At 41.9% G+C, this 15226-nt stretch overlaps 1 protein-coding gene across 1 annotated transcript in view; it reads right to left on the reverse strand.

Moving 5' to 3' along the window:
* abca2 (ATP-binding cassette, sub-family A (ABC1), member 2) overlaps positions 1-15226 on the reverse strand; it is a 102294-nt gene that overhangs the window by 68736 nt on the left and 18332 nt on the right. Inside the window, 6 exon segments of the mRNA XM_040046497.1 lie at positions 312-530; positions 4882-4995; positions 6471-6592; positions 7387-7550; positions 8003-8114; positions 14075-14168. Of these exon segments, the coding sequence (XP_039902431.1) occupies positions 312-530; positions 4882-4995; positions 6471-6592; positions 7387-7550; positions 8003-8114; positions 14075-14168 (825 nt within the window).

Raw genomic sequence — 15226 nt, forward strand, 5'->3', positions numbered from 1 at the left:
CTCTCATGCAATTAATTTGCATCAATGTAATTTCTTTATTACTGCTTAGCAATCATGGTTACTCTGAAAACGGAGCCAATGAGAATCAATAAGGAATCAAATCGATAAGTGATATCGATAATGGATTCGGAAGCGCTAAATTCTTATCAATTCCTATCCCTAAACTCCAGGGCTGGAGGTCTCAAAACAGTAAGTAGAGTAGGTCTTGGAAATGAAAAACATGCATATAGTTAACAATATTATTTCTCAATGATAACTGTAACTATACCAATGTTTAAAAATGGCCTGATGGACAATGTCCTCCATGTTACCTTCTCGGTGACACTCTGCGTGTCGATCTGCTTTCTCAGCTCCAGGCTCAGCTGCCTGAAGCGTGCTGACTTTTGCTCCGCCCCTTCGCTACACACAGAATTGCGATACGCCTGGATCACGGGTCGCTGCTTCTCAGGTACCAGCAGAATCTTGCTCAGCTCAGAGGACCTGTCCCCACAGGTGAGGTCCTCAAGTGTGGATGCAGTTAAGAGGCTGTCCTGTGAACAATAGAAACACTTTACATGACCAAAGGTCCTGATACGTTAGTCGGTAAAGTCTTCATAAAGACTTTCAGGCTCTGTGTGACACACACACACACACACACACACACACACACACACACACACACACACACACACACACACACACGCACACACACACACAGAAGGCAAGTATTAATATTTAATATATGTATTGAAAATATGGATCTGTTTATTGTTAGTATATGTGGGCCAAATGTTGATGACCCCTCCTTTTTTCATACCTTCTTCTCTTCACTTTCACCTTCACTCTGACAGCAAGAGTCAGAGGAACTGACAGTCTACACTCAAACAACACACATGTGATTTTGGTCTTTGCGATGTGGCGTTCACATCCCTCTCAGAGGCAAGAAAAAGGTCACACACTGGACTTGGTGCTTTCCCGCGGGCTGGATGTGTGCATGTCGTCTGCTGCCTCAGATCCGAGTCTTTCTCCTGTGTGCTCAGCTGTCTTTGATCCCGTCTCCCTTAATGACTTGACTGCGGTAGTTAGTAACCTAAGATCATCACACTGCCCCTCTGACTGTCTCCCCCCAAGCTTGCTTAAAAGCACTTTTAATACTGTCGGGCCTTTTATCCTGAGATTAATTAATACGTCCCTTGCTACAGGCTGTGTCCCATCATGCTTTAAGAGATTTAAAGGGATCTGCCCTACAGTGGTTTCGGTTCCACTTGTCAGGAAGGTCTTTTTATGTCAATATGGGCCCCCATAAATCCAAAATAGCCCCTCTTAAATACGGTGTACCTCAAGGCTCTATTTTGGGCCCTGCCCTGTTCGCCCTCTATTTGTTGCCATTGGGCTCCATCTTCTCACGGTACAGCATTTTATTTCATTAAATTTCTAAAGCTAAATGAAAATAAAACTGAAGTTGTCATTTTTGATAGCTCTCTGGGCCCCTTTTCCTCCTACTGTAAAACACATGTCAAAAACCTCGGCGTCTACCTTGATGGTTCTTTTAAATTGAATAAGCAGGTGAGTGCAGTAGTTCAGTCCTGCTTCTTTCAGTTAAGACAGCTGGCCAAGGTAAAGCCAGACCTCCCGGCTAACGTCTTTCAACGTGTTATTCACATTTTCCTTACTTGCAGGTTGGACTACTGCAATTCATTGTATTTTGGTCTAGACCAGGCCTCCATCCATCGTCTTCAGATCCAGCTGCTCGCCTGCTAACTGGTACCAAACAGAGAGAGCATATAACCCTAGTTTTAGCTTCTCTACACTGGCTTCCTGTCTCCTACAGGATCCAATTTAAACTTTCACTTGTTTGTTTTTACGTGTCTGAGCTCCTCTCTGTTTATGCTCCAGGAAAAACCATCATGTCTAGCTCAAGATTAATGCTTTCCATGCCACGGACTAGTCTCAATCTCGTGGTGATGGAGCCTTCTCTGTGGCAGGTCCCAGACTTTGGAATAGTCTCCCCCTAAATATTAGATCTGCACAAACACTTGACCAAATTTAAATCACTAGTAAAGACACATTTGTATGCCCTGGCTTTTAACACACTATGACCCAAGCATTCTGGTCTTATTTTAATATTCTTAGTTATTGTTTTAATTATTTTATTGTCCTATCATTGTATTATATTGTTATTATTGTTTTACATTGTCTCTTTTAATGGCATTTTATATTGTTAAGCACTTTGTGCAGCATTGTTTGTCTGGAAATGTGCTATACAAATAAATTTGACCTTGACCTCTCTCAGGGTCATCCAGTACACCACTCACACTTTTACTTTACTACTTTTTAGTTAGCAGCTCCATGATGAGGCTATTATAGGCACTCAGATTTATCCTGAAACTATCAGTGATCATGCACCGGTCTCTCTCTCAGAATAGAAAACTATTCTGAAGAAGTACAAAAATCTCTTCCTAGATCACATAAGTTTGCAGAGAATATCTGCCTCTTCAAAATACCAACTGGATGATGTTTATCTGGACCACTGAGCAATTCCATTAGTACATGTGGTCGGCTAAGGTTCTGTCTCCCTGTCGCCTTGCCGGTGGATGAAGGTGGTCTCTGGGACTGTCTGTGGCGGCTTCCTGGGGCCTGGAGAGCTGCAGCTGCTGTTTTAGGGTGTCTGTGTGTCCGCCTTGGTTGGTGGGGGACTGGGGTAGATGCTAATATAGTTGATAAATTTGGGGGAACAGAAGAATCATAAGCTGGAGAAGTGATATGAGATGGTAGCAATTGGTTTGTCCCGAGCCAATTCAAATACACTTTTTTGCTTACATGTGACCACTACTCATGCTAGGGAATTCATCTAGGTCGGAGTTTTCTCCAGGACACAGGTCAGACTGACTACTTTTTCTTTTGTACAGTCTGATACCTTCTCCAAGTCCACAAACACGTCGTCTGGTTGGATAGACCCCCATGCACCCTCAAATATCCCCGCGAGGGTAAAGAGCTGGTCCAGTGTTCCACGACCGGACGAAAACCGCATTGTTCCTCCTGTATCTGAAGTTTGACAAATGGATGGATCCTCCTTTCAAGAACCCTGGCATAGACTTTACCAGGGAGGCTGAGGAGCTATAGTGGGAGAACACCCTCCAGTCTCGCTGTTAAATGATAGGAACCACCACCCTGGTTTGCCAATCTAGAAGTACTGCCTCTGGATTGCCAAGCAATATTGTAGAGGCGTGTCAACCCGCACAGCCCTTCAACACCCAGAGCCTTCAGGAACTCAGGATACACCTCATCGACCCCAGGGGCTCTGCCTCCAAGTTGTTGTTTAACTGCCGCAGTCTGCTTCCTCTATGAAGGACGTGCCAGAGGGATTAGGGAGGTCCTCAAAGTTTTCCTTCCACAGTGTGACAATATGTTAAAAGCACCAAACACAGTGTTGATAAAGCACTGCTTCCCCCTCCTGAGATACCAGACAATTTGCCAAAATTGCCTTGAGGCAGTCTGAAAGTCTCGTCAAACTCCTCCCACCCCCGAGTTTTTTCTTCAGCCACTGCCAGAGCCACGTTCCACTTGGCCTGCCGGTACCTCCTGGCTGCCTCCAGCCCCACAGGTTAACCAAGCCCGATAGGACTCTTTCTTCAGCCTGGTGGCTCCTTTCACCTCCAGTGTCTACCATCTAGCTCGGGAGTTACCATAATGACAGGCACCAGATACCTTGCAGCTGCAGCTCAGTGCAGCAGCCTCAGCAATGGAGGTGCTGAATATGGTCCATTCGGACTCAGTGTCCCCTGTCTCTCTCAGAACGCTGTTGTTGCTCTTCCGGAGGTGCAAGTTGAAGATCTTGTGGACCGAGGCCTCTGCTTGGTGTTTCCAGAGCACCGTCACTATACGTTCAGTTGCGCCAGGTCTGTCCAGCATCCTTCAGAGAACTTCTGGAGACTGCACAGAGACCTGCCATCTTCAGAAGTTTTCTGATGACTCTGGGATGGCTGGATGCATCACTGAGGTTGATAAGATGGAGTCCCGGGCTGTGGTTGACTCCTTTGTCACGTGGTGCGAGTAGAAAGACTAAAGAATTGACTGTGGACTTTAGGAAGACCAGGAAACCTTGAACCCTGTTACAATCCAGGGGGTTGATGTGGAGATTGTGGAGGACTATAAATACATTGGAGTGCACATAGATAATAAACTGGACGGGGTTTAGAACGCCACTGCACTTTACAGGACGGGCCAGAGTCGTGTCTATTTTCTGAGGCAGCTGAAGTGTTTAAAACATCATCTTTGTGACCAGTGCCATCCTCTATGCTGTTACATGCTGGGGCAGCAGCTCTGTAGCTAACCACCATGCAGCACATTTTTTTGTATACTTTATTAATCCCCTGTAGGGAAATTATTCTCTGCATTTAACCCATTCGCTCAGTGAAGCAGCTAGCCCAGCTAGCCCAACCTCAGTAACCCTACAAACGCCACTGCTGTTTAGTCTTAGTTTATGTTATAGTGATAGCAGAGCTGTACGACTAAATTTTTCGAAAATCAGAACATGGTATTTTATTTAATCTTAATTTTTTGGGGGAAACTTCCCTGATACCACTAGAGGGAGCTCACGTACCACCAGTGGTATGCGTACCACAGTTTGAGAATGACTGCTCCAGAACATACGGCCTCAGACCTGATGATGCGATTACAAAATCGATCATTGAGCTGCAGCCTAGGATGTCCTGGGGCCATGTGCACGTATGGACACCGTAATGATGGAAGATGGTGTTCGTTATGGACAAACTGTTTGCACAGAAGTCAGATAATACAACACCGCTTGGGTGCAGATAAGGCAGACCATTCCTCCCAGTTACACCCCTCCAGGTCTCACTGTCGTTGCCCACATGAGCCTTGAAGTCTTGAAGCACTTACTTCTAACTGAAGGACTCGGTCTCTAGGTTTTTGTGTGGTGCCCTTGGCCTGTTGAATCCAGCTGTGGGCTCCTCCGCCATCTCCGAAATGTGTACCGACGATAAGGCTGTAAACCTACAGATCACACACAAAACTGTCAGCGAGTCACTGCGGAGCTTCTGGATCACTGTTCTAGTGCTTTCTGTTCAGCCACACCGGAGGGTTTTTGAGTATGAAAGGCCCGTTAAACGTCAAGCCAAATTTAAGTACGGACTTTGACTAAGCCACTCAAAAACCTTTTGTTTTTTAACCACTCAGCCGTGGAGTTGTTGGTGTGTTTCCAATCACTCTCGTGCTGCAGAGCCTTTGTGTGCTTGAACGTCAGGCCACAAACTGATGGCCAGAATTGTGTGACTTGATTTTGGCATTGGAAAACAAACTGGTATAGAAGGATAAGATACAACTTAAAAAGCAAACGTTAATAATACAAAAATGTTGTTTTTAAAATACATTTATACATTTATTTATTTTTACTTTTGTGCAAAACAGTTTCTTTTTATGCTCCGTGGAACTCCTCCGGCATGTTTGGGAGGGACTGAGAGGAGGGGCTTCACAGCCAAGTCTTCACAGGTGTAATTTGCACAGATCGTGGACAGGACCAGCGATCCATCTTTACTGAACAACTTTGTAATGGACGTTTGATCTCGGGATATTTCTTTGCTCTTTCCAGCTTCAATCCAGCACTTGAAGCTGGGTTGGCTTAAAGACATTTACTCTAAACTAGCTTATTAATTGCACACACATTTGCAGTATTGTGTGAGCTAACTGGATTCCCTGCAGTGCAGATCCTTCTTAAGAGTTAGAGACCAGTGTGTTACTGGAATCCAGTTCCCCTCTGCAGCCACATGCTAATGCCTGACTGAAGGAAGCTGTCCATCCTCTGACTCCCTCTCAGGACACTAACAGAGTTCTTTAAAGTACTAAAGCTAACAATGCAACAATGTACTCAAGAACACACCAGCACAACATACTGTCTGAATAGTAGTTGAAATAACTGAGAAGGTGTTTCAGGTGATATGGATGAGTTATCTGGTGGATACAGAAACTGCAGTTTCTCATCAAAGCAGAACATAATGATTACAACAAACATTAAGCAACAGCTGTTCATGCGTTTACTGCACCAATGCCATCCAACCCTTCACTTAATTCAGGATTATATTGTATGATTATTCAAAAGCATCACAAAAACTTTTTGATGAATTTTGAGCATCACCTATCATTTAGTTTACAACTTTATATTTGGATTTATCCTTTACATTTCTTTAAACTTCAAAAAGTCTTGAAGATTCATGTTTATCTTCCCAGACTTTTACCTACTGTAATTATTTTGTAACTGCCTTCTGGGCATTATGAAGGTTTTGTCCTTTGCACGTTGGCTGCTTTTTAAATTGATTTTGTAATGGGATGGGAAAAATGACCATAGCAACTCGGAAAAAACAAACCCAAAAGAGTCGCGTGACATATTATAAAATAACAGCAATTTACCTGAGGTGAGATGAATTGAATAAACCAAACAGAGTGAAGACTTTCTGTTAGTAATGGTAAATCACCTCTGCGAGGCTCACTGGAGTGTTGAGCAGAAGGTTGGCTATGGAGTCAGACAAGGAAAGGTTCTTGATCAGGAACTGTTGGAAAACGGATTCATTCTTCAACACGCTGGCCAGAGTGAAGCCTGCACCCAAAACACATGAAATCATGTCAACGCTTTCATGTCATTCAGTAAAACAAGAGTTTTGAAAGTAACATGTATATATGTATGATGTATGATCGAGACGTTCTACTACTGCACTCAGAGGAAACGAGTTTCTTCTTCTCGAGCGCCATCATTCTGCTCATGGCTCTCCTGCTACATAAGATTAGATTCCCAACTGTGCATATGTTGGTTTGAAATTTCACTGTGGAGCTAAACTGAGTTCATCTTCATTTTGAGGGTCATCACTGGAAGAAGAAAACACACTGTGGCTTGTCCCAATGCAGGATCTTGCACCGACTCGCTAACACTTTGTCCTCTTTCTCAAAAGGAAATTCAAAACACAAGAACTGTTCTGAAATGGTGAAGCAGAGACTTCCACAAAGCAACAGTCAAACTGGATTTAGTACAGCTGGAAGTCACTGTGACGCTGCTATTGATCAACTATGTTGCTGCCATCCCATGATCAATATCTCAGTCTTTCCTTTTATTTATATTTTTGGTCTCAGTGGAATTACCATCCCCACCCTAAATGACCATAGCCCCTCCACCCTTATTTATTTATATCATATAACTGCTTGTGTACAGCCCCACAATGTGTCTGTTTCAATGTTTCTATATAGTTTACTCACATATATGTACTGTATATTGCTTTTTCCTTGTTGTATATTGTTTTCTTTACTTTGCACCTTTGCGGTCCAGCTATCCAATTTCGCTGTACAAGAATCTGCACAATGACAACAACAGCTCTAAAGTCTAAAGTGTAAAAGTCACACCTTGGCTGTTGTTAAAGTTGTGGTCATGTGGTAATGGGGTGGAGCTGAGGCTCTCCAGGTGCTGCTGCAGGGTCTCCAGCTCTTGACCTAAACCAGGTCTATCAGATGTGAAGAGCTGATTCTGTTCAACCACTTCACTTATCCGCTCCAGCAGCTGGGTCACACTGAAACAGATTCAGACATGAAACATTCTCACACCTCAAAAGAAGAAGAACACAGTCTCTCTACAGGCTGGAGTTAATGACGGGTTCTGTAATATGTTGACTTTTTAGTGCCTGCACATAAAAACAGTGTTGTACATGTTGCCTCAGCAGAAAATATGCTACGTTTATGATCTTTCAAATCTAAAATAACTATTAACATAAATAAAAATTTATAATGTTGTAACATTCTAGCAACATTGATCACAAAAGTGATTCAAGCCTCTTCAGCTGCAGCAAGGCCTAGTTTCAGTGCTGGGAAACGTGAGGGGCTTGGGGGGGTCAGAGGCCTTTGCACTGGAACCATCATATGTAGAAGAACTGACCTTAGAGTGCGCTCGAGAAGCAGTGAACGTATTTCTCACAAGTCAGCCAAAACACAAATGAACAAGTGACTGTGGAAGAGCCCTACTCACGTGGAGTTCTTATATTGCAGGAAACCAAATTCATCTCTCTGTCCATCTGGGCAGAGCGACTGCATGATGGGAATGATGCCAGCCGAGGTGAGCGGCGCAGCGCTGTAAAAGGCTGGACATGAGGGGGGGGAAATGGGACAGGTGCCACAGAAGGAGAAAAAGACACAGCCACAGACAGAGTGAGAGGGACGAGGCAAACAGAGGAAGTAAATATGAAGGGTTGGTAAAGGAAATCAGACACCAAACAGGACAATGAGTATGAAAAAGGAGAAGGAGAGATTGTGTTAGAGTCAGAAAGGAGGAAAGCTGTCAGGCAGCACAGCAGTTAATGGCCAAAGAGGCTCCCACATGTCAATGCTGAATATGAAGCCTTTCATCATGTTGTCATGGTCTGTGATATTTTCCCACTTCTGTCCATAAATGCTAGCTGGACCATCTCACAGCCGGTGATAAAAGAAAATTTGGTTCCTGCTAATTGCTCCAGGTTTCCATGGTTACTCTGCTCCTGAAGCTTGCCTGTGGGTGTGGATTCATCCTACCCACAGAAACACTTCCCACTGTCCTCCTGCTCACTCTCATATCTGTATTGTCCAGCTATGCCATTCTTACAGTTTCTCTTTCTTACCACATGTTTATAACCACTCTGCATGTCTTTTATCCTGTTCTCACCCCAACCGGTTGCGGTCGGCCGCCCCTCCCTGAGCCTGGTTCTGTCTGAGGTTTCTTCCTGTTAAAAGGGAGTTTTTCCTCTTTTTTCCTTCCCCAAAGTGCTAGTTCATAGGGGTGGGGATTCTTCTGGTTGTTGGGGTTTCTCTCTATTATCGGAAGGTCTTTACCTGGAAATATAAAGCACCTTGAGGTGACTGTTGTTGCAATTTGGTGCTATATAAATAACAGTGAATTATATTGAATTGAACTTCTCTCTTTAACGGTTGCCTTTGGCTGTCGTAGTCTCTGGATTGCATACTCTTACACCTGCTGCCCTCATAAAGAAAGGTGTCTGGTGCCAGCTTCTAGCCTTCATTGTTTTACCCTGGTGTCACTGCAGGTCTGAAGCTGAATGTTTCATTTGTATTGTATTTAAAAGTTTACGTTTAGGGAAATCCCCTGAAACACTAGGCTTTATAGCCACAAAAAGTCAAAAAGAAAAATGTAAACTAACACACTTCACAGAATATCATGGTGGGTTGAAGACAAACCCACAGTGAAATATGGTTTCATTTGTAACAAACGGAGTCTGACCAAGAACAAGCATCGTTCAATGTCTTGCTCCACCCCTTTATCCTTTTCCTTGTGTGTGCCCAAATACACTCTGCAGCATTAAAATAAACTACCGGACTGATTATAGTAAAAACTATCATCATCATTTTATGATTGTTTTGGCTAAAAATAGTTTTTCCAGAATAGTTTTATTAACCTGACCCACTAAACATCGGACGTAAGATAGATAAACAAACACGATTTATTCTGTGTTACTCAAATTATTCACAACATGTGGGGTTTTTGTTTTGTTTGTTATTTTAAGTTTTCCAGTTTTTCCTTAACTGGTTTATTTATTTTAATTATTCAACTTATTTGTTTGTAATTAGGTTAAAACGACCATTTATTTAAAAAATGTGAAATATTAAAAACATTGAAATCCATCCGAAAAGGTTGATTCTGTTCATCTGGACGTCTTCAGAGGGAGAAATGTTTCATCATCATCCAGGTGACTTCTTCAGGCTCAGCTGACTGCAGGTTTCTCATAAACAGTACATTTGCTTACTGTTTCAGGACAGTGCCCTCTACCTGTGGAAACATGGGACTACAGAGCCTATACAGGTGGAAGCTTTATAAAAACTCCATCTAATTTAAGTCTAAGTTTGACATTGAAACGACGTCCACAGCCACCAGATTTGGACTATAAAAAGCCCGTCCACAGAGGTCCTACTGACATCAACACTAGAAGTGTAATAGATAATAAGTGTAATAATAAAAAACGACGTCACCTGGAGCTACAAAACAACCTCGTCAGTGGACTAAAATCGTATGTCCAAAATGACATAAAAGATGTCCCTTTGACGCAGTGGGAACATTTTAACTACACAAAAAGCTGACTTTTACAGATGTTCACTTTTCAAATGAAAAATCAATGAAACAAAAGGTGGAGAAACTATGGAGTCCCCCTTAAACTCATGACTGCATTTAACTGCCAGTCCACAGGTTGTGTGGAGATCACAGGGTCAATACGAGATCCAGGCAACAGCAAAGATGGTCTTTACATGTCACAGGTCACCAAGTATATATAGACATCATTTATTCAGTGATGAGTCCACAGTGAATAATGCCATCGTGCATTTCTATAATGGAAGTGTGAAAATATAAGTAAAATGTGCCCTACAGAGTAGTTCAGTTCATTCTTCAGCTCACTGACATCTGTCCTCTCTGATCAGGTCACAGGCTGGTAGATTTACTGAGGGAGTGTTAGGTGCACAGCATGGTGTAGGAAACAGAATTAGCATGCACTAAACAGCAGCTCATTAAGTTTTCATAGCCTGGTCAGAAACACTGAACATGGTGAAAAGATTCAACAGTAATTACAGAAATATTTGTTAGCGCTGTCGTGGATTAGATTACTTCTCGTAATTCCATTGGATGACAATACAGATGTGCTTCTCTGTGTCCGCCAACCAGCAGTGTGCATCACAGTGCTGGTTCTGAGGTGACCTGAGCGGAGCACACTCACAGGAGCCAGGTGAGCCTTTTTACCTGAGTGCACGCACTGAATTACAACCCAGATAATTCAGGAGCTCATGAGATAAAAAGTAAGATGAACTCCCTTCATTACCTTTTTTTGTTTTGCATCTTATAAAGTTGAAAACGTTCCAGCGAGCAGACGTAAAGTCCCGACTGAGAACGGTAACATCCACTATGCTAGGACTACACTAAAAGCATCATGTTGGGGACTGAAGTTACTCTGCAATCCAAGTTTTAGACATCAGACTCATCTGCACTCACGTTTTACCGACTCTGTATGTGCTGAGCTCATTCATTTATGCACCTGGAGCAAATACATCATGCTCGTTATTCATGTTACTTTAAAAGGCACTGTTGGAATTATCCGTACCGGCTCCTGACTGGGCAACAATACTGTTTACCATCTAATGTGTTGAGTAGCCTGTAAATGTGTCCAATGTACAGATTCAGAGGGAATATGAAACTGGCTTTTTCAATCTACATCCTTTGGTTTTGTGAGTAGTGTGCCCAACTGCAACCACAACTATATACACCAGTGTGTGTGTACACCTGATCATTTGTTTCCTTTATGAGACATGATTATACATCACTACATTTAAGATGCATCAAACTTGGCTGCCTGTTCAGTCTTTTTCTCTGTGGTGCATTTAAAATGCTCCATTTATAGTTAAACCATGAATTCGTTTCTTGACTTTGTATCAAAAATCAACCTTAAGAGATAACAGAAGGGACAGTTTAAGATGATCACTCAAACAAATCTGACAGCAATTTAAATCAAAGTGAAAGAAATCTCCAACAGCCAAAGAATCAATCCGGGGCCCGGGAAGAGCTCGGCCTTCCAATATACAGAGGATATGTTATATAATCTGTTAGCATAAAACAAATGCACAATGACACTTACACACTGGTCCATCCAAAATGTTGAGAACATGCATCATGCAGAAGAAAGAAAGGAAGACAGAAAAAAGAAAGAAAGAAATGTAAAATAAAAGAATAAAAGACAAAGAAATCAAATAAACTGGGTGCTCTGATGGCTACAGGGAACAGTTACACATGAAAAACCAGCTAACAGCTGAGCAGACACATCACTAGGAGATGAACTACGAACACAAAAACAGGAAATGTTGCAGAAGTTGATCTCATACTTTTGGTGGATCGAGTGGGAGGACAGTATAAACGGTCCATATAAGACTAAATTAGCTGCTGGTATGATGCTGCAGGTATTACTGTCGGCTGGTCTGCAGCTTCCTTTCCAATGTTTTTTATTTAGTAAAAGCAGTTTCATGTTGCATGTTTTACCTTCGAAGGCAGTGAGGAGCAGCAGCTGCTGCCTCACCACGAAGCAGGAGCTGAATAATGATATCAAGTTTACTTAAGTTCCTCCTGGTAATAGTACTGACCAAAAATGAGGAGTATTAAGGCAGTGCACATAACTCCACCCCCTTTATGGTAAACTTAAGCCATAAATAGAAACACATTTATTCTAGTCAGTATTGGCCACTTCACTGGCAACCCTCTGCATTCACCACACTGGCATACTTTATTCTAAGGCTGCAATGATTCATCGAGTAATTAGAGTAACTCAATTATACAAAATCCTCAGTGCTGTGTTTCATGCACGACCGTGTTCAGTCATCATCGTGTAAAAACAAGTTTCGCCCACATAAAAAAATATGTATAATATATATTAGGGATGCACCGATACTGGTATCGGGTATCGGGGCCGATACTGTAAAATGTGTGTGCACTCATACTCGTAAAAGTTAACCGATACCATGAACCGATACTAACTTATTTCATTAATCAGAGGGTGGCTTGTCATTTTTGTTGTAGTTTTTTAGATTGGCCACTAGGGGGACATCCCGCGCTAAACAGGCACAGGGTTAGACGAGTCAGACTGGCAGCTCCAGATAAAAAAAAGAGAAACTGGAGGCTGCTGTAGCTAGGCTAAACAAAATGTCAGCAGTGTGGACCGGAACAGCCAACTTTAACTCAGGTTTTGGAAAAGCGATGAAAAATGTCAAGAGAAAATCCACGGGCAGTTAAAATAACAGAGGCTCTGACTCATTTTATCGCTCTGGATGACCAGCCAATGCCAGTCGTGGAAAACATAGGATTCTTCTCAGCACACTCGAGCTGCGATATGAAATTCCCAGCTGCCCACACATCAGGGAGATAATGGTGCCAAAACTTTCTGAAGAGGTAAAGACAAGCAGTGTGTGCGCGATGTCAGTCCTTGGTTTAACGGCACAGTGGACTGATGATCCACGGGCAGATGGGGAGTTTGTTCGTCAATGCCAAATGCTTTCGTTATTTTGTTTGTTTGTTTACAATATGGACACTTTGCAACAATTTAAAAGTTTATTTTATTCCAAACACAAGTGTTTATTTATTATTCCGAAAGCTCGAGACAGTGCCAATAGTTCAGTGATATTTTGTTAAATTACAATGTGGAGACTCTGCAATAATTTAACAGAAGTGCTTATTTTTCACTTGGAAGTTTTTTTGTGGTCATTTTTATTAAGATATTATTTATTATCGGCAGAGAATAAAATAAAACCTGTCTTCCAATTCATTGCATTTGTGTGTGGTAGAAGTATCGGTTTTTGTACTCTGTATCGGCAAGTACTCAGATCCAAGTATCGGTATCGTATCGGTTTGAAAAAATTGGTATCGTTGCATCCCTAATATATATATATATATATATATATATATATATATATATATATATATATATATATACGGAGTGAATTGTAAAATCAGTCCTTTATGACCAGTTTCTAATTTGGAAACCAATAAGCAGTTCATTTTGAAATAGCTGTTTTTTTCTCTTTTAAATATTTATTTTATGTTCATTAATAAAACAAAAACATTTCTTATCCAATTACTCGATTAACCAATGAAATAACCGACAGGAAGCTTCAAAGATTTGCTTTGTCTGGTAGACACCTGCACTTTTTGTTCACACAGTTATTATGCTGGTCTAGTCATTTTTATGTATCTTTAGGTTAACATTTTTTGATTATTATAATTGATAATATATATAAAAATATTCTCTAAACATGCTGAACTTGAATATGAAATGTTTATGTAGCTTTGACAAACTAGATTAACCTAAATCATGGAGACACTAAGAATACCTGTGCTGCAATCACTGCTGTAAACAGCAGGATGCAGTACGAGTGCTGAAATGTTGTTGATTCTGAGGATAGATACAGTAGACGTTTAATCCTGGGTATTAGCAACTTCAGTCAAATGTATTGCTTCCACCCCCCATGTCTACTGGTAATACAATTTTCCCACTGCTGTCTTTAGGTTCTCAAACACTCTGCTTACCTTCCTTGACAGGAATTGCTGGCTTCTTCTGCCTCAGACCCAGGAGGATGAAGAAAAGGACGAGCGGGATGAAAATCTCAAAAGCCAGCACCCACTGAATCGGAACAAGAAAGATAATTTACAGGATTATTTTTTTCACTCCATTTCAATGAAATCTGGGCTAAACCTAGTCCAGTTTCAGGTCAGTGATCTTGAGTCATGGGTCTTTACCATTACACTCTCCTTGTCAGTTCCCATCACACAGTTCATAGATCATGTTTCACAATAGACTTTACAGAGTTTGCTTACTTTAAGATATCAATCTTTTACATCGGTGAGGGAGTGAGAAAGATGTCCAGCCTGCACAGCTCCTCTTCATTGCAATGCCAAACCCTTTTTATGTGGCCGTTACTCTAAAGCAGGCTGTGCAGTGCAGTTTAGTTTGCTCTGTGGGCACGTTACAGATTAAAGACACCATCAGAGACAGGTTGATAGGCCACGTCTGCTGTACAGTCCATTGCAAGATATGTGCCTCACAATCAGAGGAGGAGATGAGATGAAAAGATGCTGACAAAAGTACCATAGTTTAAAACAAAGGTTCACAGTAGATTGCATGCTTATCACCTCACATTTCTTTACAAATGTGAGATGATCAGGGTGCATTCTGACCACCAGAATGATTCTCAGAAATTACTCCAGAAATTTTCAAGGCAATTTCATCAAGCTCTTTGGCATCTAGGGCAACTTCTTGTCATCTTCTCTTTCAACACTCCTGAATTTCACCTGGACATGGACCCCTTGCAGCTGCAGTGCATTTCATTTAATGAAATCTAAAAGAAAGGTGTGTGCTAACAAAGCCAAATGAAGGCCTCGATTCTTTCCAGGAATCATGAATCATCTTGAATCTGACAGCCTCCTCTTTCGTAACACTGTCCACACAGAACTACTGGAACCATGATGTCTTTGTGCTTCTGTCTTGGATGCCCACAGATACACACCCAGCTGCTGCGTGTGCGTTCTGTTTGTGAAGGTTAGTGCAGACAAAGAGGCTCTTTAGACAGAGACAAGAGTCCACTGACACAGGTTACAATAAACAAAAATGTCTCTTCTCACATATCAAGTTCTGTTATAGATGATCCATTTAATCTGGCAGCACTCTCATACATCTCAACT

This window comes from Simochromis diagramma, unplaced genomic scaffold (genome assembly GCF_900408965.1).
Source record: "Simochromis diagramma unplaced genomic scaffold, fSimDia1.1 OVJJ01000005.1, whole genome shotgun sequence".
NCBI classification, from domain to species: Eukaryota; Metazoa; Chordata; class Actinopteri; order Cichliformes; family Cichlidae; genus Simochromis; species Simochromis diagramma.